We start from the raw sequence: 26,965 nt of genomic DNA, 5'->3' as shown, positions 1-26,965 counted from the left end.
GATTTTTCACTTGAGCATCTGCTACCTAAAAATGTTGTGCAGGACTCTGTTAGAAAGCTGCAGGTATTTTATTTAGGGGTCAGTAAAAACAGTTATTTTGCTCCAGCACTACAGACTGCTACCAGGAGAAGGAGAAGGAGACAACACCTGTCACACCCCGTGTGTGTGTGTGTGTGTGTGTGTGTGTGTGTGTGTGTGTGTGTGTGTGTGTGTGTGTGTGTGTGTGTGTGTGCGTGTTTTTGTGACATACCAGGACACAAATGTGTATAATGACATGGGTATGACATAGGTATTACAAGAAGAGGTGACTGATGAGGACATTACCCCATGTCCCCACTTTTCAAAAGGCTCATAAATCATACAGAATGAGTTTTTGTCAGAAAAGTGTGCACAGTTTCCTGTGATGGTTATGTTTAGGGGTAGGGGTAGTGTAGGGGGATAGAAAATACGGTTTGTACAGTATAAAAACCATTACGCCTATGAAAAGTCCCCACAATTCACAAAAACAAATGTGTGTGTGTGTGTGTGTTGCTCCCTCTTTCCAGACAGGAGATTATTGACTGTCTTCGCGGTGTGATTGGAAAGTTTGTAGTTGTTGCTGTTCGAATATTTGTAGTCTGCTGTAGAGGCCTGAGGGGGGTGGATTTTTTAGCCCCACACCTGCACAGTTCTGTCCCACAAAAAAAAAAATTGTCTCTGCTCCTTTTTCTAGTATTTCAAAACACACATTCAAATTCAAAATTGCTTTATTGGCATGACTGTAAATAATACAATATTGCCAAAGCACATATACATAAAACAAAAATAAAAACATCTGTATAATAGAAGAAAACATTATCAAATATTACAACACTATCAAATATTATAACATAACATGTCTGAACATTTGATACCACAGTGTTTTAACATATATACACACAAGTACTGAGGGTCACTGTAGTGGACGGTAGGGAAAACACACTGAGGTCAGACACACACATTCACCTGCTGTCTCTCAGGCTGTGGCTGTGTCCACACGTATCTCGCAGCCAGTGCTGCTGTCGGTCCCTCTTCTAATATTAACTTTATTTGCTCTACTTCAGTCATGGCTGTAAAGTTCTTTATTGAGTTACTGAATTTGGTGAAGTAGAGATCTCTTATAGGAGTGTTTTTTTGGCAGTGAAGGAGGAAGTGTGCCTCTGTCTCGATCTCTCCTGTCCTACAGTGAACACACACCCTTTGCTCTCTGGGTAGCCAGCTCTTTCTGTGTCTGCCGGTCTCAATGGCTAGACTGTGCTCACTGAGCCTGTACTTTGGTCAGGATCTGTCTCTGCTTTGTGTCTTTGACACTTTGGAGATACAAACCCGAATTCCAAAAAAGTTGGGACACTGTACAAATTGTGGATAAAAAAGGAATGCAATAATTTACAAATCTCATAAAACATTATATTTTATTCACAATAGAATATAGATAACATATCAAATGTTGAAAGTGAGACATTTTGAAATGTACATGCTAAATATTGACTCATTTTGGATTTCATGAGAGCTACACATTCCAAAAAAGTTGGGACAGGTAGCAATAAGAGGCCGGAAAAGGTTAAATGTACATATAAGGAACAGCTGGAGAACCAATTTGCAACTTATTAGGTCAATTGGCAACATGATTGGGTATAAAAAGAGCCTCTCAGAGTGGCAGTGTCTCTCAGAAGTCAAGATGGGCAGAGGATCACCAATTCCCCCCATGCTGCGGCGAAAAATAGTGGAGCAATTATCAGAAAGGAGTTTCTCAGAGAAAAATTGCAAAGAATTTGAAGTTTATCATCATCTACAGTGCATAATATCATCCAAAGATTCAGAGAATCTGGAACAATCTCTGTGTGTAAGGGTCAAGGTCCGGAAAACCATACTGGATGCCCGTGATCTTCAGGGCCCTTAGACGGCACTGCATCACATACAGGAATGCTACTGTAATGGAAATCACAACATGGGCTCAGGAATACTTCCAGAAAACATCGTCGTGAACACAATCCAACCATGCCATTTGCTGTTGCCGGCTAAAACTCTTATAGGTCAAAAAAGAAGCCATATCTAAACATGATCCAGAAGCGCAGGCGTTTTCTCTGGGCCAAGGCTCATTTAAAATGGACTGTGGCAAAGTGGAAAACTGTTCTGTGGTCAGACGAATCAAAATTTGAAGTTCTTTTTGGAAAACTGGGACGACATGTCATCCGGACTAAAGAGGACAAGGACAGCCCAAGTTGTTATCAGCGCTCAGTTCAGAAGCCTGCATCTCTGATGGTATGGGGTTGCGTGAGTGCGTGTGGCATGGGCAGCTTACACATCTGGAAAGGCACCATCAATGCTGAAAGGTATATCCAAGTTCTAGAACAACATATGCTCCCATCCAGACGTCGTCTCATTTTCCAACATGACAATGCCAGACCACATACTGCATCAATTACAACATCATGGCTGCGTAGAAGAAGGATCCGGGTACTGAAATGGCCAGCCTGCAGTCCAGATCTTTCACCCATAGAAAACATTTGGCCGCATCATAAAGAAGGAAGATGCGACAAAGAAGACCTAAGACAGTTGAGCAACTAGAAGCCTGTATTAGACAAGAATGGGACAACATTCCTATTCCTAAACTTGAGCAACTTGTCTCTTTAGTCCCCAGATGTTTGCAGACTGTTATAAAAAGAAGAGAGGATGCCACACAGTGGTAAACATGGCCTTGTCCCAACTTTTTTGAGATGTGTTGATGCCATGAAATTTAAAATCAACTTATTTTTCCCTTAAAATGACACATTTTCTCAGTTTAAACATTTGATTGTCATCTATGTTGTATTCTGAATAAAATATTGAAATTTGAAACTTCCACATCATTGCATTCTGTTTTTATTCATAATTTGTACAGTGTCCCAACTTTTTTGGAATCAGGTTTGTAGATCTTCTAATTCATAATTTGATTTTAGAGTTCAGAGAATTGTAATTTGTTTTGTGTTTTAGTCTCCTGATTCCAGTGTTCTAGATATGTATTTTTAGATTGTTTGATCATTTTGATGTTTGGATGAGAAGCAGTGCTGGTCTGAGACTGGTTGGTGTTGAGTTAGTCGGGTCAGTAAGTCTCAGAACCAGCTGACTGAGGGGACTCTTTCTCTCTTTCTTCAGTTCTTGGGTTTGTAATGCTTTAAAATGTTGCGATTCTGTGAGACTTGGTTTTAGATGCATCCAGAATTTGAGGGATCTTTTTTGCAAATTAATAATCAATGGGGAATCGGCCTAATTCTACCCTACATGCATTATTGGGTGTTCTTCTTTTTAGTTTTAGGATCATTTTGCAGAATTCTGTATGTAGGGCTTCTGTTGGATGTTTCTCCCATCTAGTGTAGCTTTGATCACTGAGTGGACCCCAAACCTCACTTCCATACAGTGCAATGGGCTGAATCACACTATCGAAGATTTGAACTGGTATCTGTGTTCCTGACATTGTGTTCTGTGTTTCTGGAAGACCATAATGTTGATCTTCTTGAGGTTTACTGCCAGGGCCCAGTTCTGGCAGTAGTTGTCCAGCAGGTCCAGGTGCTGCTGTAGTCCCTGTGCAGTGGGTGACAGCAGCATCAGGTCGTCTGCATACAGCAAGAGCTTGATGTTCTTGTCTTGTAGAGTGAGTCCGGGAGCTGTAGAACGTTCCAGCTGCACCGCTAGTTCATTAATGTAAATGTTGAACAGCGTTGGACTCAGGCTACAGCTCTGCCATACTCTTCTCTTCTGGGTGAAGAATTCTGTATGTTTGCACATATTGCACATTTGTTGTTCAAATACATTGATTTTATAATGTCATAAGCTTTACCCCCTACACCGCTTTGTAAAAGTTTGTAATATAATGCGTTGTGCCAAATAGAATCAAATGCTTTTTTGAAATTGACAAAGCATGCAAATATTTTTGGTCTGTTTTACGTGTTTATTGATTAGGGTGTGTAGGGTGATGTGATGTTGTAGGATGTAAAAAAGAATGAAAACAAAAGCTAACTCCAAACGGTTGTCTTTAATGTAGGAAGCATCAGTAAACATTACCATAGCAAATCAACAACTCCATTTCTTCATCACCTCTCTAGGTTTCTTATTAGGTTTTACTGCCCTCTAGTGACCATACTCAGTATCACAATGATTCACAGAACACAACAGGTGAAAATGTGGTCGGTTGTTCTGTGATTTGGAAGGAAACCAATCTGACTCGGACTCAGGACATTGTGTTCGTTAAGGAAGTTTACAATTCTATTCTTTAAAAAACTGCTAAATAACTTCCCCAGATTACTGCTCACACAAATGCCTCTGAAATTATTAGGGTCCAATTTATTCCCACTCTTACGAATTGGGTAATAAATCCTTGGCTCCAGATGTCAGGAAAACAGCCTGAACTAAGTACAATGTTGAATAATTTGAGCACAGCCGTCTGCAGCTCAGGTGTGCTGTGTTTCAGCATTTTACCCAGAATGCTGTCAGCACCACACGATTTCTTACATTTTTGGCTTTTGAGTTTGTTTGTCAGTTCTTCATGTGTAATTGGGAAGTCGAGTGGATTTTGATTATTTTTAATTTTGTCTTTATAAGTTTGTAGATTTTGGTTGATCAGATTATAATTGTCTTTGAGTTGTTTTGGTGGGATTTCTTTATATAAGTTTTCAAAATGTTTTGTCCAGATTTCTCTATCTTGTATTGGTAGGTCTTGTGGTTTCGTTGTGTTCAGATTATTCCACATATCCCAGAACTGATTATGGTTTATTGAATGTTCTATTTCCTGTAAACTTTTGGTCAGATGGTGTTGCTTTTTCACTCTAATTGTGTCTTTGTATTGTTTTAGTTTTGAACAGTATTCAGTTCTGATGTCTGTGTTGTTTGGTTCTTTATGTTTCAGATTTGTAATTTTATAAGTTGTTTCCTTAATGTTATGCAGTCTGAGTCAAACCATTTTTCATTTTTGGGGGTATTTTTAGTATGTTTTTTGCCTTTCTTTTTCAATTCACTTCTATGTGGTGCTTTTTTAAATCTGTAATTGATTTCATTTGTAGCCAAATTAACGATCTTTAGTCATTTCAAATTTCTTAATGAATGTATTTATTACATTTTTTAGTTCTTCCGAATTGAGGGCTTAGATAAATTTGTCTGGGCTATCTGGAGCCCATCTGTATCTCTGCTGGACCTGATACATTTAGCAGGTTTTGTTCTGGTGTGTGATGAGTTTTGATGTAGATGTTAGTTTGGTTATGGTCAGAGAGTGGAGTTTGCTGTTTGACAGTAAATGCACTGAAGGAGGAAGGGTCCATGTCAGTGATGGCATAGTCAACTACACTAGCTCCAAGACCTGAACAACACGTGAACCTCCCTAAAGAGTCCCCTCTGATCCTGCCGTTAAGAATGTACAGGCCCGAAGCTCGGCAGAGCTGCACTAACTCTCTACCAGTTTTATTTACAGTTTGGTTAAGGTTGTTTCTTGGTGGGAGATTTTTTGTGAGACTCAGGGGTTTTTGGCCAAAGACATATTCATTGCACTTTGAATCTATGTTATCAGGTTCAGATCCTGTTCTTGCATTGAAGTCTCCACACAGCAGCACATTTTCCTGGGCCTGGAAATGGCTGATTTCTTTGTGGAGGTTGCTCAGATATTCCTCATCATGGTAAGGGGATTCTGCTGGAGGAATGTAGATGGCACAGATATATGTGTCAGTAGTTGTAATGCCAATTTGGTTGTTTAGTTTTAACCAGCAATGATTTTCCAACTGTATTAACAGAAATGTGTTTGGCCAGATCCTCCCTGTACCACACCAGATTTCTTCCCGAGTCTTGTCCACGATGGACTGTACTTAATTTCACTGAGGGCACAATTCAAAGTAGCCTGAGGGACAGTAGGTAAGCACATCATTTCTACACCAGGTTTCAATGAGAATGATAATATCTGCATCTTTGATATTTTTCAGAAAAAATATCTAAATATAATATAATAAATATAATATATATATATATATATATATATATATATATAGTTTATATCTTGCAATTCTGAGATAAAAAAGGCACAATTACTGTTGTAATTTTTTCATTTAGTGGCGGAAACAGGCTTCCATACTAAGCACTTTTTCATGTCAAAGACCGTTTTTATAAAATGAGTGTTGGCATGGATTTAAGTGCACGCACACTCTAAGATCAAATCTGTACATACGCACGCATTATAAATGAGGCCCAACATATTTAAAAAAAACGAAAAAAAAAAAAAAAACGATGTCTTTTACTCTGATGCAAAGTGAATGATGTCTAAGCTTTTATTAGTCTCTGCCTCTCTGTCTCATCCATAATACTATCCTTAGATTACCAGTGAGAGCCTGATCCAATTTGTATCCATGTTTGACTCAGAAGGACCACTTCCTAAAACTGCATTCAAGGTACACACTGTGTAAGTTCTTGCTTCCCCTGGGAATCAAACCCATGACCTTGGCATTGGTCCCCAAGTCCTAATTAAACATATCTGAATCAGTTCATCAAGGTCTTCAGAGTCACTATCTACCATCTACACACACACACACAAATACATAGAATATAAAGAAGAAACAAAGACTTTGATATATACAACATAGTATATATTTAATATATTGTAATTTCTTCTTACATTTGATCATCAATATCATTTTCTTGCCTTATGTCAATAATCAAGTTTACTTATTTTAGAATTGTGGTTTATCCAGCACATGGACATTATAATATATCAGTTCATTGAAAAATCCATTTTCATTTAAACATCTTTCTATCTTTCTATCTTTCTTTCTTTCTTTCTTTCTTTCACAAAACATACAAATTATTGACGTTTCATGCAGTAAGTCAAGGCCTCATTCATATAGAAAGCACATAATCTTTGCAATGTAAAAAAAGGCTACATTTCCAATTAAGTGTCTTTTGATTTTAGTGGGTCTCCAGCTCAGAGAATTACTGGATAAGTCTAGAGGAGTCAGACAAATAGGAAATTGTCCATAGAATATTTAAACCAATAGTTTGCCCCAAAATGATAAATTCCGTCATCATTTATTTACTGTGATGTTCTAAACCTAGATGACTTTCTTTCATGAAACACAACAAAAGAAATTTTAAAGAATGTGCTGTTTTTTCAGTGCAGAAATTTTTTTAAAAAGGACTGGAGCTTTCAAGTTTCCAACATGACCATATGGAGCAAAACCATATTAAAAGAATTAGTCACAGTCCATGTGATTGCTAGAGGAACAGACAGATTAAATCGTTAAACATTGAAAATCTTGACATCTGCCCAACATCTACTTGGCCATAGTTCATGAGAGTTCAAGTAGTGGTTCAAGTAGTGATTCTTGATTCAACGTTTATTTTTTATATTATTATTTTATTTATTTATTTGAGTCTGATCTTTTCAATGAATTATTTGATCAGGTTCACACTGAATAATTTGTTCACAAACTTTGAATTTTTTGCAAAAAAAAAAAAAAAAACTTTTAATTCGAATTTATTCATACAATATAGCCACAAGTTGGGGTGAATTTTAAGGATTATTTTATGGTGCTTTTTAATCTTTATTGACACTTAAAAGCTGCAATCCCCATTAATTATGATAGCATTAAAAAACAGTACATTCTTCAAAATTTCTCATTTTCTGTTCCACAGATGATGGATTTGAAACAGATTTAATTATACATATAATTTATTCAGAATAGATACTGTAACTGGAATGTTTGTAGCACACAACTATTCATTGGTACTATGTTTGAGAAGCTTCAATTATGTAAAAATATCCTATAATAATATACTGTCCCTTTAAAGATATATAGGCATTGTTTACAATTAAATGATTTCATAGAAACCCACTTTTAGAAACCATTGAAGAGAAAAAAATGTCATAAATGGTTGTTGCAATGTCATGTATCGTGTATGTGTGTGTGTGTATGTGTATATATATATATATATATATATATATATATATATATATATATATATATATATGATAACTTTTAGATTAGATGAGACACTGGTTCTTCTGAAACGTGGAAAAAAGTGTCTCAGTTGAGACATGAGACATTATAAAGATTAATCAATTTGGCAGCTTTTTATAATAAAAAATAGTAAATCCAGTCCCTTTTAGAGTAATTAAAACAGAACAAATTCCATACATTAAATAGGGTTTAATACTAAGCCACGACCCTCAAACTCCCCCTCTGTTCTAATCAAAGGAAGAATCTATAAAACAAAGCAACAACAAAGGCATGCTACCACTGACGTTTGATTTAGCTATTATGAGAAGCCATTGCCTCAACCCCAAAAGACCCTCAAATATCCGAGGCACTCAGTGGGCGGCCTATCAACTAAAACCTCACCTTCTAATCGCTTCAACGACAAGGTCACATTTTTCTACACTTAAGTTTTTATTTTACACCCTCGCAGGATGGAAGAGACGAATGTGAACAAGAACACAACAACTGCACCACTGTGAGTGTGTTAAAGGGTGTCCCATTTTTCCAGGTTATCCAGAAAGGGTCTCTCGTATCGTCACAACACAGGAAACTCTTATCTGCGCATCTATCTGTCATTCAGTTTGGGCGAATCGGCACCCTCCTCATCTTCATCTTTGTCGTCTTTTGCTCCGATCAGTCGTTGCCGAGCAAAGTCCTCGAAGATGATGTCATCGTCACTAGGGACAGTCAGAGAAGCTTTCAGTTGTTTCCCTAAAACCACTTTTGTGCTGTGCATTACAAGCTGTTCTAGTTTCTTATAGCCAAAACATGCAGGTAACACTTTACAATAAGGTTTCTTTAACATTAGTTAACTACTTTAGTTAACATGAATTAAGAATGAACAATACTTCTACAGCATTTATTAATCTTAGCTAATGTTAATTTCAACATTTACTAACATTAGTTAATGCACTGTGACCTAACACAAACAATGAACAACTTTATTTGTATTAACTAATATTTAATAAATACTGTAACAAATGCTTATTGCTGATTGTTTGTTCATGTTAGTTAGTACATTAACTAATGTTAATGAATGAGACCTTTTCGTTCTTTCAAAAACATTATAAAATCGTAATTATTCTGTGTTTGTGTGTCACTTTGACAGCAAAACAAACCTGTGTGTGTGTGTGTGTGTGTGTGTGTGTGTGTGTGTGTGTGTGTGTGTGTGTGTGTAAAATTACGATTTTTTAATGTTTTTGAAAGAAGTCTCTTATGCTCACCAAGGCTGCTTTTATTTGATCAAAAAATACAGTAAAAACAGTAATATTGTGAAATATTATAAAAATGTTTACAGTTTTTTATTTGAATATATTTTAAAATATAATTTATTCCTGTGATCAAAGCTGCATTCATTACACCAGCATTATCACTCCAGACATCAGTTTCACATGATCCTTCAGAAATCATTCTGATATGATGATTTGCTGCTCAGGAAACATTACTGATTATTATCAATGTTGAAAACATATTTCTGTGGAAACCATGATCCGTTTTAGGTAAGATTTAAAAAATAATAATAATAATAATTAATTAACACTTTTATTCAGCAAGGACACACTTGATGATCATAAGTGTCAGTAAAGACATTTAAAGACAAAAAAAAAAAAAAACAAAAAACATGTAAAGACATAATATTACAAAAGATTTCTATTTCAAATAAAAGCTGTTCTTCTGAACTTTCTATCAAAGAATCCTGATTTGGTTACCACCAAAATATTAAGCAGCAAAAACTGTTTTACCAATTATATTGTATACTGTATTTTTGATCAAATAAATGCAGCCTTGGTGAGCATAAGTAATTTCTTACAAAAACATGAAAAAAATCGAAATTATTCCAGACTTTTGACCGGTAGTGCATATGACTGTCAGATTTTTTGATTAAACAAAATATATGAATCCATTAAATTAACAAACAACATAAGACATATGTCTAACTATTTATAACCATAAATCTCAAAGCAGTTTAGTAGGTTAAAATCCAATTACACCATAGAAAAGACTTTCACTTACTTTGTGTCAAATTCAATGAGGTTTGTGTCAATGGGGGCATCATTTTCTGGGGCTAAAACAGAAAGGTTGCAGAACGAATATTGATTGGAATTCTCTAGGTATTTATTTACCACTTCCCATATACCCATTTATAAAGGTGTCTGCACATAGTGACATCATTATTTTTTAAATTTTATAGGAACTAAACTTTCACCCACTGGCACCTATTCAACAAAACATCAACAAAAAAAATTTATTGTTAGTATAAATAAAAAATCTTTAGCTTTTGCTCTTTACATAGATTTTTTAAAGCTGTAATTCAGTACTGTCATGTAAGGACATGCACTTTAAAAGTCTTCAATTAAAGTATATATATTTTAAAATAAATATTTATATATTTATTACATTTTTATATCTTATTCATTAAAATATATTTATATTCCTGTACAAGGAAAAGTATATGTTTTAGTTACCAGAACATGCTAAAAAGTAAATCATAGCTTTAAACTAGTTCATCGGAGCAATATGAAAGCAGATAAAAAGGCAGTCTGGCAAATACCATCTCTGTAGATCGATTCCTCCAATGGTTTGGGATGCATTAATGTAAAGGGGAGCTCGACAGCAACATCACTGGAGAGGGAAACACAAATCATGCATCCAGTAGACATGATAACCAAATAAACCCTGGCCAGCGCTGCTCCCAAACCTCAATCCCACCACTCATGAGGTGCTAACAGAGTGCTGGAACCACTGGCCTAAAAGCATCTGCACAAATGGTCCAGTAATTGATGGCATCTTATCAAGTGTCTGAGTCTGCCTGTGCTTCTGGCCAAAGGCATGGCTACTTATAGGAATCATCTTGGGTTACAAATATAATTTAGGTTCCCTGAGAAGGGTAGCGAGACATTGCATCTGACAATTTGCTATGGGGAACTCCTCAGCGTGACCGGTGTCTGAAGCATGTGTGCAACGTGACCATATTGGAAAGGACAGCCTATGAAGTCACTACCAGTGCGATCGTGAGGGTCAGTAAGGGTCATTGTAAGGGTCATATTCCTTACAAAGGAATTGTAAGGAATATTCCTTCAACAGAATATGGCTAGGCTCACAAAGAGACCTGACCTGTCACTTCAGGGGGGTTAAAGCATCAACCCCTAGAATCACCAGGGAGGCTGACCCCTGCCATCCTAGTGTGTTCAGCCTACAACCTGCCTGCCTAAGCAGAATCACCTGATTCAGCACCCTCACAGAGGCCTCTAATGAGAAGGTATTGCAACAGGCAGTAATCATTTCACACCAGTCTCCAGAGACAGAAATCCTGGACAGCAGAGACTCAGCATATCAACCCTCCAATCGGAGGCCTCAGTTAGCCTACCATCAACCAGCCCCGGAGAACGAACTGACCCTCTCAAATTCAGAGAGTACTACACAAGCTCTGCCCAGAAAGCAGTTTGTCCAGGAGGCTGAAAATCCCAACACAAAATGGGATTTTCAGTATTTCTATACGTGCTCTGGAGAACAAGGCACTATACATACTGACTCTCTAAAAGAGGGGATACCAAAATTAGCCTATAGAAGTATCTAAGGGAGGATCACAGAGAGCCTAACAACTTGATACTGCAGAATGAGTGGAGCCTTAGGGAGCAAAGTACTCTACAAAATGACCCTCTAAGTGAGGGGAATACTAGCTAACACACTAGACCTGACTCAAAGAGGCTTAATCCAGAGAGCCTACTACTTGACACAAAGTACTCCAAATTCTAAGGAGTACTTAATATAATGTCTTTTTCTAAGATAAAGGGCAGAGACAATCATGCTCAACCTAGAATAGCTCAGCTAAAACAAGGGGCTCTGATAGACGGAGGCCTCAATAGGATAACTCTCTAGAATGAGAGGAGGACAGACCTAACAAGGTGGCTCCCAGAGAATCACGCCACACATACATAGCTATCCAGGCGGTATCAGGAATTTGCAGACATCTGCAGGAAGATTCTCTAACGAAAGAAGGCAATACTACCTCATACTATGGCTGCTTAACGGGGAGGCTCGCAGAGTGCCATGTCACTCGATATTGCCATCTGAGCCATCTGAATGAACTACTAGCTCAAGGGAGTGGAGGCCTCAACCGTAAATACTTCTCAATGGATGAGCGAAAGCCTAACAGATAGTGGAAGCCTCAACTGAATAACTCTCTAAAATGAGAGAAGGCCTGGCTACACTACCCTAAGAAAGCCTTCCTATCAAGGGGCTTACTGAAAGCTGTTCCACTTGGAACATCTATAGCAGTAGTGCAGAAGAGTGAAAACAAGAAGCCTCAAAGAATTACTATCCAGAGAGAGAGGAGGTATAAACACTCTATATTCCTAAAACAGATAAATATCAAGGAGGCTCACAGAAAGCCTTGCCACTCGAAACTGCTAAACCACAGGGGTTCAGAGGAGAGAACCCCAGGAGGATCAATCCACAGACATGGAGGCTCAATGCAGGAGTTCTAATTAGTGAGGACCTCAGCAAAACGACTCTCTTAAATGAGAAGAGACCTAGTCGATCCTAATGCCTACCAATGCAGAGCACTATAGAGCGGAGGTCTCAACAGGATAGCTCTCATTAAGACGAGAGGAGACCTAACAACTCTCTGTCAGGGAGGCTGACTCAGAGCCGGTAGGTAACAGACTGTGCACTATATAATATATGTTTGTCAACAAGGTATTAATAGCTATTAAATTGAAACAACTTATCAACAGGGCCCTAACAAACAACTCACTTGATTTCACAACGAACAGAGCTCTTAGGGAGAGAGTACTCAGTATAACAACCCTCTGTATAAGAGGAGTACCACCGTGCACAACCATGATTATGCTTGTGAAGGCTTATTTCTATTTAATAAGCCATCCACTTGATAATACAGATCTGTAGGAAGCAGGGTACTGCGTATGATGACCCTATGAGGGGTCTGCCTATGAGAGAGTACTGCCAACTCTCTATTGAATGAGATTTGTTAAGTAGTCTTTAGCAAAAGCCTATTCAACTCAACTTAAACCACAATTTAACTACCGTTACTAAATATTATCAGGGAGGCCCACAAAAAACCATAACATAACATTAAGGGGGCCCAGCAACCTGCTCCTTGGAGTAGGAGGAGCGTGAGCAGCGACACTAGCCTTCTGGCAGTGCAGGTATGAATGTCAAAAGTTGAGGAGAAAGCCCTACTCTTTCTCCCCTATGTTAGCCAGGTTCACCCACAAATGGCCACCAATGCCACCATCGACCTGCCGATCATTTAGTGGCCCAGAGAGCTAAATATGTTATGCAGCACAGCTCAGCCACCACATCAGGGGAAAGACCCTGACCTTGGTCCAAGTCCCTCAGCAGATCAGCTTGGTATGTTTGCAGCACCCCCATTGTGTGCAAAGCAGCTCCAGCCTGACCTGCTGCTGTGTATGCCCTGCCATTTAAGCAAGATGTTTTTAGGGGGCTTAGATGGCAGTGTTTGTCCCAATTCCCTCTAGAAGAGGGACAAACAAGGTTTTTCATGGGAAAACGCTCTCAGTGCACGCAAAAAGCCTCCTCGATTACTGAGAGTGTGTGCTCTTCGCCCAAACAAACAGCACAAAAGTTGTGTGTATCATCGGGTGTCAAATAACGAGGACACGGATCAACACACTTCCTAAATGCCTTGCTACTTCCAGATTCCATTTTGACTGATTGCTTACTGATAAGCTAAAAAGAAACAACTCCTGAAGATGAAGAAGCAGATGACGTATTCCTCAGGCACCCTTTTATACTCATGGTAGCACTGGTAGTGACGTCATAGGCTGTCGCTGGCCAATACAATTGTCACCTTTGCACACATACTTCAGACACCGGTCATGCTGAGGCATTCCCCATAGAATATTTTCAGACGCAGTGCGAGTTCCCATCGAAAGGGAACTATAATATGCACAATTGCTTGAGTCAGTTTGTCAGTCTGTCTCCATATACTGAAGACAGACTTTTCAGTATATGGTCATGCAGCCCTAGTCATGGATCAGCTTTAATCTGGTTTCAAAATGAAGCTGTCAAACATTTACACACATTACACAAAAATATTAGAATTTCTAAAGGAATAAATAAAAAGATCACAGTACCTTGATGCAAGATCTCCCAGCAGTCTGAGAAAAAAATAAACAGCATGATTAAGGCATTATTTCTTTAGTGTACCATATTGACCTAGTCCTTTTAATGTAACCCTAGAATGCATAAAGGGTGTCAAACTGATCTGATATTGTCATTTTTTTATGTTTTTTAATGGTCATGCACTCTAGGGTTAAATAGAGTGGTTAAAAAATCCCTTTTCAAGCAATCACAAATAATTTAACAAGATTTTTACATTTTCTAAAGGTTTTGTGAACCATCCTTGTCTGTGCTAAACTCACAGTTACATTGACAGGGGCTGCATCCAAAATTGTATACTCTCTTGAGTAGGCACTTATTTTGAATAAGTAATTTGAATAAGTTTTTTCACATTTGGGGTTTATGAATGTAGATTGATTCTCGTGTAGTATGAATATGTGTAGCAAGAACGTAATCTGGACACACTACATTTGCCATGCTGTCATTATCATGTGACCTACCAGCGTCAGTTGCATCGCTTTACTGCCATTCACAAATCCTCTCCCATGGCTTCATGGGATAGTAAAGTGTCCATCGTATGCACACTTCAGAATCTTACCGGAAGTAATAGGTCATCTGAGTACTTTTTGCCTACTCTTTCATGAGTACTATGAATTCGGACATACTTCTTTTGTTACATACATGTTTTTCGCCTACTATGTAGTAGGGAAGTATGCAATTTCGAATGCAGTCAGGATGTCATGGATGTTTTTAGCATGTTGCTATGCAGTTGCTACCATTTTTTGAGTGATTGCTGTGTGGCTGTTTACTTGCCCATGTCAAAAGATCCAAGTCTCTCTGATATTCTGGTCCCTAGCATCTAAGTGTTGCCACAGAAGAACCATTTTTGGTTCCCCAAAGAACCTTTTACTTAAAGTTGGGGTAAGCCATATTTCAAAAACATTGTTGATATTTGAAATAAACCCAAACAAACCCACCCCTCTCTTCATTGGTCCGCCTCCAAAAGTCACCCTCCAATCCTAACCACCCTGCACCGAGACGGTTTTGAACCCTGATCGCTGCTGGCATGTGGTTGAGTGCACTAACAATGACGCTAAACAGTCGTCAGTGTGCAGTGGTTTACCTGCACAACTCTCACTAGCTGGCCACTGTTACACACACAATGTGAGTGGATGTCCAGATGCCCAGATGATGAACGAACGACAAGGAAGCACAAAAATGAACGTACAGTACACAATAGTAAACGCAAACAAGAGTTTGTTGTTAGACGCCAACAGCACAGCAGCTCCAGACAATCAATGACACTCAAACCCAGTGTTACTCACGTGTGAAGCAGAGTCAAAGCAGCCTCCAGTTTTCAGGCCTTTTTGCTCAGCTCTCTCCAGCGCTGGAAAGCTTTTCTAATATTAATGCTGGTCCTATAGCGCTTGCCCAGTCATATACCTTCATTCCAGTGATATTCTTTTGATCTCTTTTGTATTGTCTCATCTCTCTTTCTACAGTCTTTCTTCACATCTCCCTCTTGCTCATTCTTTCTCCTCGACCGTCATATGCCCCCTAATGCTGATTGGCATTCAGCTGATTGTTGGTGTCGGCCTGGCTAACTTCCACACAGTTTTTTTGAAATATGGCTTACCCCACCTTTAACAGTTCTTTAAAGAATCAGTGTGATTTTTATAATCTAAAGAACCCTTTTCCACTATAAAGAACCTTTTGTCCAATGGAAAGGTTCCATGGATGTTAAAGGTTCTTCATGGAACCATCGATGCCAATAAAGAACCTTTATTTTTAAAGGGTTAGTTCACCCAAAAATGGAATTTGTGTCATTCATTACTTACCCTCATGCCATTCCACACCCGTAAGACCTTCGTTAATCTTCGGAACACAAATTGAGATATATTTGTTGAAATCCAATGGCTCCATGAGGCCTGCATAGGGAGCAATGACATTTCCTCTCTCAAGACCCATAAAGGTACTAAAAACATATTTAAATCAGTTAATGTGAGCACAGTGGTTCAATATTAATATTATAAAGCGACGAGAATATTTTTGGTGTGCCAAAATAACGACTTATTTAGTGATGGCCGATTTCAAAACACTGCTTCAGGAAACTTCGGAGCGTTATGAATCAGTGTGTCGAATCAGCTGTTCGGAGCACCAAGGTCACGTGATTTCAGCAGTTTGGCGATTTGACACGCGATCCGAATCATGATTCGATGCGCTGATTCATAGTGCTCCGAAGCTTCCTGAAGCAGTGTTTTGAAATCGGCCATCATTAAATAAGTCGTTATTTTGGTTTTTTGGCGCACAAAAAATATTCTCGTCACTTTATAATATTAATATTGAACCACTGTACTCACATGAACTGATTTAAATATGTTTTTAGTACATTAATGGATCTTGAGAGAGGAAATGCCATTGCTGGCTATGGAGGCCTCACTGAGTCATCGGATTTCAACAAAAATATCTTAAGGTCTTAAGGGTGTGGAACGGCATGAGGGTGAGTAATTAATGACACTATTTTCATTTTTGGGTGAACTAACCCTTTAAGAGTGGCCCCTTATTCAATGTGCATCTATGGGATTTTATGGGATTTCCAAAATGTATGTACTACCAGATAAAAATCTTAAGTTGCTTCGTAAAGCGATAGCACACCCCTTCTCAACAAGTCTGAGGTTTCATGTCTGTAGCACAAATTCCTGGCAAGTGCTATGACATTTGTTTAACCTAATTGTAAAGTTTGAACTTTATTCCAGCATCACAAACCACACAAGATGAGCAAAATGTAAACTTACCCTCCACGGGACACCACCAGCTTCACTTTCACCTTATAAGAAACAATGATGCCCAGAATTTCCTTATTGGCTCCCTCTCTTAACCTTTTGAGACAACAATGCCATTGAGAGGTAAATTGATAAACATACCAAGAAACACAATCTGCTTTCAAATGAAAGAATAATAGAGTGTACTTACAATGTACTCGATGCTAAATTTGTGTCTTCATGTTTGAGTTTGCCATCCAAAGCCAAGCCGCGTTTCTCTCGGTTATTCGCGAGGAATGGGGTGAGAGTGTATACTTTACAAAATGTGGCACTGGGAGCCACTATATCACTAGAACGTGGCACAAAGCAGAGAGTAATTAGACAGATGTCAAGGTGTGTTCTCATACGGAAGCATATTGTTTAGTTGCAGTGTACATACTCTGATTCCTCTGTCGCCACTGGACACTTGTACTGGGCAGTGTTGAAGAGGCAGATATCAGCATATTGACGCACTGCAACATTTTGTAATAGAAATAAGTGTTATTGCCTAGGTTTTCTTAACTACATACTAATGTAAATACAAAGTCCATCCACTATAAATAACTGAATGACCTGAAATCTTTATTTTTTTTACTGTCTTGTTTGTGTTGTTTGTGACATGGACGTTGACACTGATTGGTTCACCATGATAGTAAATCTGAAAGACATTATGCACAAACAGCATCATGCAAAGAACAAAAGCTAGAGTTAATAGAAGCATAGGTCAAATAATATCTGTAGGCCTACTCTGTACAGTATGTGATTCTGAAGAACGAGTGTATTGTTATTGCTATCACACAAACTTTGTCAATATGTTAAAATGTGTAATCCAAATGGATGGCAGTTTTATATGAAATTCATACATAAATCTTAAATTTAGACCTAAATATTTGTGATTCTATTTCTGTTCTGTTCAGGGAGAGACCCCAAACCTTTTTCAGATACTCAAAAATTGTTTAACAATGAGCAGGCATAACATTTAATAGTATGTCAAAAATCTGTAATGACATGCTGAGACCCCAGGCCTAAAACATTAATAAATCTAATGAATTTTATTAGAATATGAATATGAATTTTATGCAAGATTTCTGTGAATTCAGAACTGATTGTAGCAGTAAACATTCATGCCAAAATGTATTTTAAAATAGTTATCTTTTGGTTAAAGCTTCAATAATATCTGCATGAATTTCTTAATTTTCATAGGGTCATATTAAAATAATTTGAAGAAAAGATAAAAGCTTAATTTCTATTACAGTTATTATTATTAGATACTATGCATCTAATATGCATAACATTGCAGCCCAGCATTTCAGTTGTAATGCCCTGATTCCATCACTAGATGTACTCATTGTAACTGGAATAACTTTTAGAATAGCATATCAGGATCCTACTGATGTTGCCTTTCCTCATTAGTCAGATATTTCATCTTATTCAAACCAGTTGAGTAACTAGACAAACCCACCTCTTTGTCAAGTGAGGCCTCCAGGTGTAATGGTTTGTCTGACATAAGAAACTGCCTTGTGGTTTCAGCCATTGGCTGCGGGCCCGGCTTCTCTGGAGCATACTGCACTTTTCTGATAACAAGACGCACTGAATTTCTGTGGAAGGGCCGGTAATAGGAGAAACATATCATAATTTGTGACATTTATTGACTTTAACAAAATCTATGTTGTGAGTGGTTGCCATGGGCAATTGCAACCACTCACAAATCTCTGTGATTTTCTGGTCTTTATATATGATTGATTGATTGATTTTTTTTTTTTTTTTTCAGTCTGTTCATTTAGATCATAATAGCACATCTCCTCAACAAACTGCCTTGTTTAAGTATCATTTATATTCATAGAACAAATGGTGTAAGACTATGTATGAGCTAAAGTAATAGTTACTGCTTTATAAAACTAATAATAAATGAACTAATAAATAAATAAACTAATAATCTACAATAATAAGTAACATTTTATGTGTTGCTCTGTCTCTTTTGGGTGCCATTGTGAAAGGTTGTACCTTTTGTGGATTTTTTCTTCAACATTTTCTGCACAGAAAGCTTTGACTTCAAAGTCAACCCCGCAGGCCTTTGCAGACAAGAAAAAATAAAAAGTTACTCTGAGAATTCTGCAAAGCCCTTTTTAATTATATCTATCAAAACCCACATCATAAAACATTATTTGAGGGAAAATGTACCTTTCCTGTATCTTCTGGCCCTGGTTGTAACGTTACAGAACAGGGTAAGTTCGGAGGAATCTGTGAGAGTTGAAATAGTGATGAAGGGATCAAATGTAATCAGCAGTGAATCCAATAATCTCTGAACAGCATAACATAGTTGTCATTATGTTAAGAAAATAAGCAAGAAGTTTCACCTCGAAGGTGAAGGGGTAAGCATGTTCTCCAAGTTTCTTTATCAATCGCTCTTGTAGACGTGTCAAGCTCTTTTTCTCTTCAGGCACAGGAGGAAATGCCTGGATGTTGGCCACAAAGAGGTCTTTGCGAAACGTCAAGCCAAGAACATCCAAGTCCTCCCGTCCATAGCGGAAAGCACACGTCAGTGTCACAAAAACTGTGGAAGGATTAAAAAAAAAAAAAAACTGCCTAATAACTCTATAGTTAATGGATTTACAGTCAACTTTGTACTCCCAGTTCCTAATAAAATAAAACCAGCAACAAATGGAACAATTATTGACATACATAAGTGTACAGAGCTATAAAACTGATGTGGATTGCACATCTCAGATGTTAGTCTTGGAAAAATGTAATGAGTGATGATTGAGTTCATATTGAGAGCTCTGATTTATGATTGCAGACTTTGGTATTCGAGTGTGGTTTGTAACGCTGAAATTTCTTCTGAAACAAACTGTTCACACGTGTGATTAACAGGGTCGTCTTCTTAGGAGAAACACCTTTAAAGCAGGGAATTTCTGCAAATTACCTGTTCTCCCTTTGAAATGCCCATATTACTCTATTTTAAAAGGTTCCTAACTTTTTTGGAGGTCTCCTACAACAGATAGTTTTCATGCAAGTCAAAAAACACTTTCATTTTCTCATAATCTACATTGCAGCATCACCTTTCTCACAGTATCTATAAAGGATTTCGCCTCTCTAAATTCCTCCTTTCCGAGAGCCTCCTCTGCTCTGATTGGTCAGATGGCCCAGTCTGTTGTGATTGGTCTAGCACTTACAGCATGTTCCAAAAATTAAAATGCCTATTACCATATTTGAATTTCAGCTCCGGATGCTTCCTTAGCACTTTATACACAGTGATACGAACAGTAATTATGGCGTCAGTTTTACCATATCAATTCCAGTGTGAGTCCTGTTCCTTTGGAAGTGCATGTAAAGTGGATTTGCTTAGACATTTCAGAGAACACAGTCTTTTCGACATGCCGACAACACAAACCAAACTCTTCCCGTCACAGTTACACCTAGTGTTTGAGGGCGGGTGAAAGACCATAGGCTGGCATTATGCACATTTGTTACAAACCTACATATGTTCGAGCAGGAAGTAGGGCTGGAATTATTGACAACTCGTTTCAGGCAGTTCAGAATCGGTTCTTTAATCTGGGAGAAAATAACTCCATTTATCTGCACTTTGAGCTTTGAAACTTTACAGATCTTTTGCATTTACAAACAGCAATATTACATACTACATGAAAGGTAATATATATATATATATATATATATATATATATATATATATATATATATATATATATATATACAGTACAGTCCAAAAGTTTGGAACCACTAAGTTTTTAATGTTTTTAAAAGAAGTTTCGTCTGCTCACCAAGGCTACATTTATTTAATTAAAAATACAGTAAAAAACAGTAATATTGTGAAATATTATTACAATTTAAAATAACTTTTTCTATTTGATATATTTGACAAAGTAATTTATTCCTGTGATGCAAAGCTGAATTTTCAGCATCGTTACTCCAGTCTTCAGTGTCACAATCTTCAGAAATCATTCTAATATGCTGATCTGCTGCTCAAGAAACATAAATGTGTACAATTGTACAAAATATTTGTGTACAATATTTTTTTTCAGGATTATTTGATGAATAGAAAGTTCAAAAGAACAGTGTTTATCTGAAATCTAATCTTTTGTACATTATAAATGTCTTTACTGTCTTTTGATTGATTTAATGCATCCTTGCTGAATAAAAGTATTCATTTCTTTAATTTCTTTTCAGTAAAAAAAAAAATAAAAATTCTTACTGACCCCAAACTTTTGAACGGTAGTGTATAATGCTACAGAAGCCTTTGTATTTCAGATAAATGCTGTTCTTTCTTTCTATTCATCAAGGAATCCTGAAAAAAAAAAGTACACAACTGTTTTCAACATTGAAAATAATCATAAATGTTTATTGAGCAGCAAATCAGCATATTAGAATGATTTCTGAAGGATCATGTGACACTGAAGACTGGAGTAACGATGCTGAAAATTCAGCTTTGCATCACAGGAATAAATTACTGTGTCAAATATATTTAAATAGAAAACAGTTATTTTAAATTGTAATAATATTTCACAATATTACTGTTTTTTACTGTATTTTTAATTAAATAAATGTATAATACTTCTATTAAAAACATTAAAAATCTTAGTGGTTCCAAACTTTTGGACTGTATATATATATATATATATATATATATATATATATATATATATATATATATATATATATATATATATATACCTTTCATGTGTAAAGCATAGTAGAGACACTTTAATCTTGTTTAAGAGGTGTGTGATGTAAACATTCTTTTTTTCTGTGGTAAATAACATATTTCTATACCGTGGCACTTTCAAAAGTAAAAAAAAAAAAAAAGAAAAAAAAAAAAGTCCTCACCTTTTCTCTCTTTCAAGTACTCTGGATCAATTAAAACCACGCCATCTGCAATAGGAAAAAGATATTTTATGGGTAAAATGTCAGCTGCATGCTTATCTATGAAATCATTCTTCTTTATCACTTTAAAGGGTTAGTTCACCCAAAAATGAAAATCATGTAATTTATTACTCACCCTAGTCGTTCCACCCATAAGACCTTCGTTCATCTTCAGAAAACAAATTAAGATATTTTTGATGAAACCCGATAGCTCAGTGAGGCCTCCATTGACAGCAAGTTAACTCACACTTTCAAACGCCCAGAAAGCTACTAAAGACATATTTAAAACAGTTCATGTGTCTACAGTGGTTCAACCTTAATGTTATGAAGCGAAGACAATACTTTTTTTGCGGCAAAAAAACCCCAAAATAACAACTTTATTTAACAATGTCTAGTGATGGGTGATTTCAAAACACTGCTTCATGAAGCTTCAAAGCTTTACAAATCTTTTGTTTCGAATCAGTGGTTCAGAGCGCCGTTACGTCAAGTGTTTCGAAATTTCAATGTTCAGTGACTTTGGAAGTTTGATACGCGCTCCGAACCACTGATTCGAAACAAAAGATGTTAGCTTTGAAGCTTCATGAAGCAGTGTTTTAAAAATCACTTCACTAGTATTGTTAAGGTTGTTATTTTGATTTTTTGGTGTACAAAAGTATTCCGCCGCTTCATAACATTAAGGTTGAAGCACTGTAGTCACATGAACTGTTTTATGTCTTTAGTAGCTTTCCAGGCACTGAAAAAGGAAATGATCTTGCTATCAATGGAGGCCTCACTGAGCCATCGGATTTTATCAAAAATATCTTAATTTGTGTTCAGAAGATGAATGAAGGTCTTACGGGTGTGGAATGACATGAGGGTGAGTAATAAATGACAATTTTCATTTTTGGGTGAACTAACCCTTTAATCCAATTCATCAACTCTGTTTTTTTTAAATAAAATGATGTGTTTTCTTTAATGAATATTTTTGCAGATAATGCACATGATAATACCTCATAGGGTCACACTTTATATTAGGTGACTACTATGTACTTATATATAAAAAAAAAAAAAAAGTTTTTAGGTATAGTGTACTTATCGTGTTCATGTATTGCAAAATACATTTGCTGCTATTGAGGTCAGATACGGGTAAGGTTAGGGACAGGTCTGGTGGTATGGGTAGGTTAACGGGTAAGAGAAGAGTCAAGTGTATTTGCAAACAGTTCATAAGTAATTACAAATTAAGTACACACACTCATTTATGACTTATCTATTACAATGTAATTACAATGTAACATGATCACTAACATAAAGTTAAACTAAAATTTAAGATTGTGATTCTTATTGCCTACCGACAGGCTCCACAAGGTCCACATGGTCAACGAAATCCCTCTTACCAAGGTACACCGTTAGCTGAAAAGGCAATCATAAACGTACAATCAGCACAACTAAAACAAGAACAATCTGAACTGAGCTAAAATGCCTATTTGTGCCATTGTGTATGTACAGTTCTATAATTATCTTTCATTAACCTTATCAAAATGAATGCTTTTATTAAGTTATGAGCACTTAATTTGTCCTTTAGGTGCATTTTCTTCAAGACCAATTTGTCCTACTCGAAAATATATGTTTATATAATTGTTGTGTTGTGCCGATCCCTGGAAAAGCCTTTCGCAGCTTTGCAGAAGGCTGGCTACTGAGTCACATGCCCCTCTTTCATATTCGCCCCACGCCCGCTTCCTGCTCAAGGACTGTTGTGGCGCACCACAGGTCTCCCTGCTAATGATACATATAGACTCATGGCTAGGCTATATGCTAACCGCACAGCCATTGCGACCCATCAGTCTGGCTAACCGTGTCACAAGCATCAAATCTAATTTTGCAACAAGAGATACTTTGTTACTCAATATTTGTGGTTATTCAGTCATAACCGTTTCATAACAGGCTATGCTGCAGTCACTGACAGAAAACTTATGAAGTATCAGATTCAAAACAACTGACACAATAACATGATCAGTAGACATGAAGGAGGGACAAAATAAATGTAAAATTACCTTTCCATTCGGACTTGCCTTCTTAAACACCCTGTGGAAATACAAGAGTGACATATAAGATAGCATGCATAAAATGTCCCTACACCTGACAAAACCTAAAACCTGTAGCAAATCACGGCCATGATTATATCTTTGCAAAATGTAAACTACATTATAGCACAGTATATAAAGTTGAATATAAGTATATCTGTCACAGATTGGCTGAGAATAAAGATGAGGTGAGATGAAATGGATCTGTAATAATAAGCATAGTCTCTCTAAATAGTGTGAAGCAGAGTTAAAGTTAATGAGATAATTAAGCGATTAATTTAGTGGTGAGTGAGCGTTAGTGATGAACACCTGCTGTTAACAAGCAGAATCAATGAAGAAAAGAGAAACACAAGAACTACAACTGACTTCAGCCACAGTCCTAGATGAAATCACCTGAAGATAACAGACATTATCTTGACAGCAGGTGTTCATCACTAATGCTCATTCATCACTTAATTAATCGCTTAATTATCTCATTAACTTTAACTCTGCTTAAAGTCCCTCTGAGAGGGACCATACTGTACTCTACAGTAGTAACTCTACTCTGAGCAGAGTTGATTTAACTCTGCTGATTTTACTGTGTGGAAAATGAAAAAACACAGCAAATGACAATAAACCATTAAAGTCCTTCAAAATGAAACAGAAAACATCACAACTATTTTATCGTACAGCTCTATATATGAAGTTGGAAATTTAAGTATATCAAACATTATTTGCATACTCGCGTATGGCAAAATCTAGAGAATCTCAACTGCTTGATTGTTTATTGTTTTATTATCACCCAGTGATAAATGTAAAGAGATATGTACTATGTGTATTGTGAAAAAAAAAATACTCAAATTTCTGATGCCATTAAATAAAAAAAGGCCACCTTAGCTGTATTATTTGCAAAGAAATGTTTCTTACTCAAGGCACAGGATATAGAAGTAGTGTTTATTTTACAAGACTTATCTTTATCCTCATTTGATTTTTTTTTTTTTTTTTCTTTCTAGAAAGATTGACTGCCTTAGTAACACTGAAATAATACCAAATCTATTAGATGCTCACCCACAGTTCAGCCATTACTTTCATGGACAGCACCCTACAGCAAACAACAATAAATGAAGCCATAAATCAGCCTGTGCTGATGTGATGGCCTAAATTTTTAAAGGAACGCTGAGGCGTTTTATCTGTTATGGCCTAAACAAAATGAGCTGTTTTCTTTCTGGACAAAGACTCAGGGTGCCACCCTTTGTAAACAACAACAGAAGAAAACCAATTTACATTTTTTTGACATTTATGAAATGGATAAAGACTGACTAACCCAAAGTCAAATGCACACTGGCTATGTTCATAATAGAATACTACAATAGCATACTGCTTAGTGCATACTGCAAAGTAAACTGCAATATGTCCTGCACTGTATACTACCTTTTTGTAACCGATAAACATTTTAAACAATAATATGCTGCATTGTTACATGTTCTCAATTTAGTGAGAGGTGTAAATAAAACCTAGAAAATAAAATAGTTAATTTGCATTTTTAATCTAATTTTGTTTCTCTTCAATTAGATAACATTCTGTTATTATGCTCTGTTTGCCTGCCAGATTTCCTAGTATGTTACCTAGATTACATATTAATTAGTCATTCTGTTCAGCTGGTCTTGATTAGCTTGGTCTTCCCTTTGTTTGCTCCTTGTATTTAAACCCTGTGTTTCATTCTGTTCCTTGTCCGGTATCATCAGTGTTAAAGGGTATGTTAAGTGTTTGTTTTGATTATTCTCCAATTCTTTGTTGGATTTATTAAAATGACTGTTTTGTTGGAATCCTTTTTGTCCTTTTTATCTTCACTTCAGCCACAGCTACGTGACAGTAGTTCCTCAAAAGTTCAAATTCTGTCATCAATTACTTCCCCTCATGTCGCACCGTACTTGCTTGATGTGTGAGAATAAATCTCACTGGTTTTTGCATAAGCTCAAACGTGCTTTGCGTGACAAGCAAGAACAAACCTCATTAGTTCTCATGTGTCAAGCATGCACGTTTGAGCTTCCATTCGCCATTTTTGACGTGCTCTATTTATTTGCATTGTGAATAACAGCCTACACTCTAAAAAATAAAACACTGGTTCAACAAAAAAAAAATATGTTAACTAGAATTTTTAACTTAAGCCAATTGGGAGAATTACATTAATTCAAAGCAATATTTTGAGTTGATCCAACATAATGTTTTAAGTAAGGTGAAGATGCTTTTTGGACACAATAAAATGCATTTCTAAGTAACATGAACTTAATAATTGTCAACATGAATGCAACTATTTAAGTTGATCCAACATAATGTTTTAAGTAAAGTGAAGATGTTTTTTTGCCACAATAAAACGCATTTCTAAGTAACATGAACTTAATAATTGTCAACATGAATGCAACTATTTAAGTTGATCCAACATAATGTTTTAAGTAAAGTGAAGATGCTTTTTGGACACAATAAAATGCATTTCTAAGTAACATGAACTTAATAATTGTCAACATGAATGCAACTATTTAAGTTGATCCAACATAATGTTTTAAGTAAGGTGAAGATGTTTTTTTGCCACAATAAAACGCATTTCTAAGTAACATGAACTTAAAATTTGTCAACATGAATGCAACTATTTAAGTTGATCCAACATAATGTTTTAAGTAAAGTGAAGATGTTTTTTTGCCACAATAAAACGCATTTCTAAGTAACATGAACTTAAAATTTGTCAACATGAATGCAACTATTTAAGTTGATCCAACATAATGTTTTAAGTAAGGTGAAGATGTTTTTTTGCCACAATAAAACACATTTCTAAGTAACATGAACTTAAAATTTGTCAACATGAATGCAACTATTTAAAGGAGCTGTATGTAAGAAATCTATTTTAATTAATCATAAAATGGCCCTGATGTGTCACTAGACATTAAGAAATCATGTTCATTTCAAATACTTATATCACTGACAAAAGTAGTCCGGCCAGGATATTGTCATTTAAAAAGTGGACTTGCAGCCCTCAACTGATGTTGATGTTGTCATTTTGTGTTTTGGCCTGACGCGCCTCCCTCCACCTATCTACCAATCACGAAGTCAGTAGTGTTTCGGGATCCGTGTTGCCAGCTTT

General features: G+C 36.6%; 1 protein-coding gene across 1 annotated transcript in view; it reads right to left on the bottom strand.

The window, feature by feature from the left end:
• Window positions 1–6,602: 6,602 nt before the first annotated feature.
• The window catches only part of arrb1 (arrestin, beta 1), a 54,840-nt gene continuing 34,477 nt past the window's right edge, over window positions 6,603–26,965 (bottom strand). The window contains exons 2-16 of the mRNA XM_048161957.1: window positions 23,821–23,851; window positions 23,119–23,179; window positions 21,755–21,799; window positions 19,270–19,466; window positions 19,094–19,153; window positions 18,917–18,984; window positions 18,375–18,510; window positions 17,486–17,570; window positions 17,313–17,385; window positions 17,085–17,222; window positions 16,907–16,990; window positions 14,126–14,149; window positions 10,558–10,628; window positions 10,020–10,071; window positions 6,603–8,683 (exon numbers count right to left, since the gene is read on the bottom strand). Of these exons, the coding sequence (XP_048017914.1) occupies window positions 8,572–8,683; window positions 10,020–10,071; window positions 10,558–10,628; window positions 14,126–14,149; window positions 16,907–16,990; window positions 17,085–17,222; window positions 17,313–17,385; window positions 17,486–17,570; window positions 18,375–18,510; window positions 18,917–18,984; window positions 19,094–19,153; window positions 19,270–19,466; window positions 21,755–21,799; window positions 23,119–23,179; window positions 23,821–23,851 (1,237 nt within the window). The 3' untranslated portion in view covers window positions 6,603–8,571. The remainder of the gene's footprint in view (window positions 8,684–10,019; window positions 10,072–10,557; window positions 10,629–14,125; window positions 14,150–16,906; window positions 16,991–17,084; window positions 17,223–17,312; window positions 17,386–17,485; window positions 17,571–18,374; window positions 18,511–18,916; window positions 18,985–19,093; window positions 19,154–19,269; window positions 19,467–21,754; window positions 21,800–23,118; window positions 23,180–23,820; window positions 23,852–26,965) is intronic.

Source organism: Megalobrama amblycephala, linkage group LG16 (genome assembly GCF_018812025.1).
Source record: "Megalobrama amblycephala isolate DHTTF-2021 linkage group LG16, ASM1881202v1, whole genome shotgun sequence".
Lineage (NCBI taxonomy): Eukaryota > Metazoa > Chordata > Actinopteri > Cypriniformes > Xenocyprididae > Megalobrama > Megalobrama amblycephala.
The sequence above is the reverse complement of the archived record's forward strand: the minus strand, read 5'-3'. Positions and strand labels throughout refer to the sequence as shown.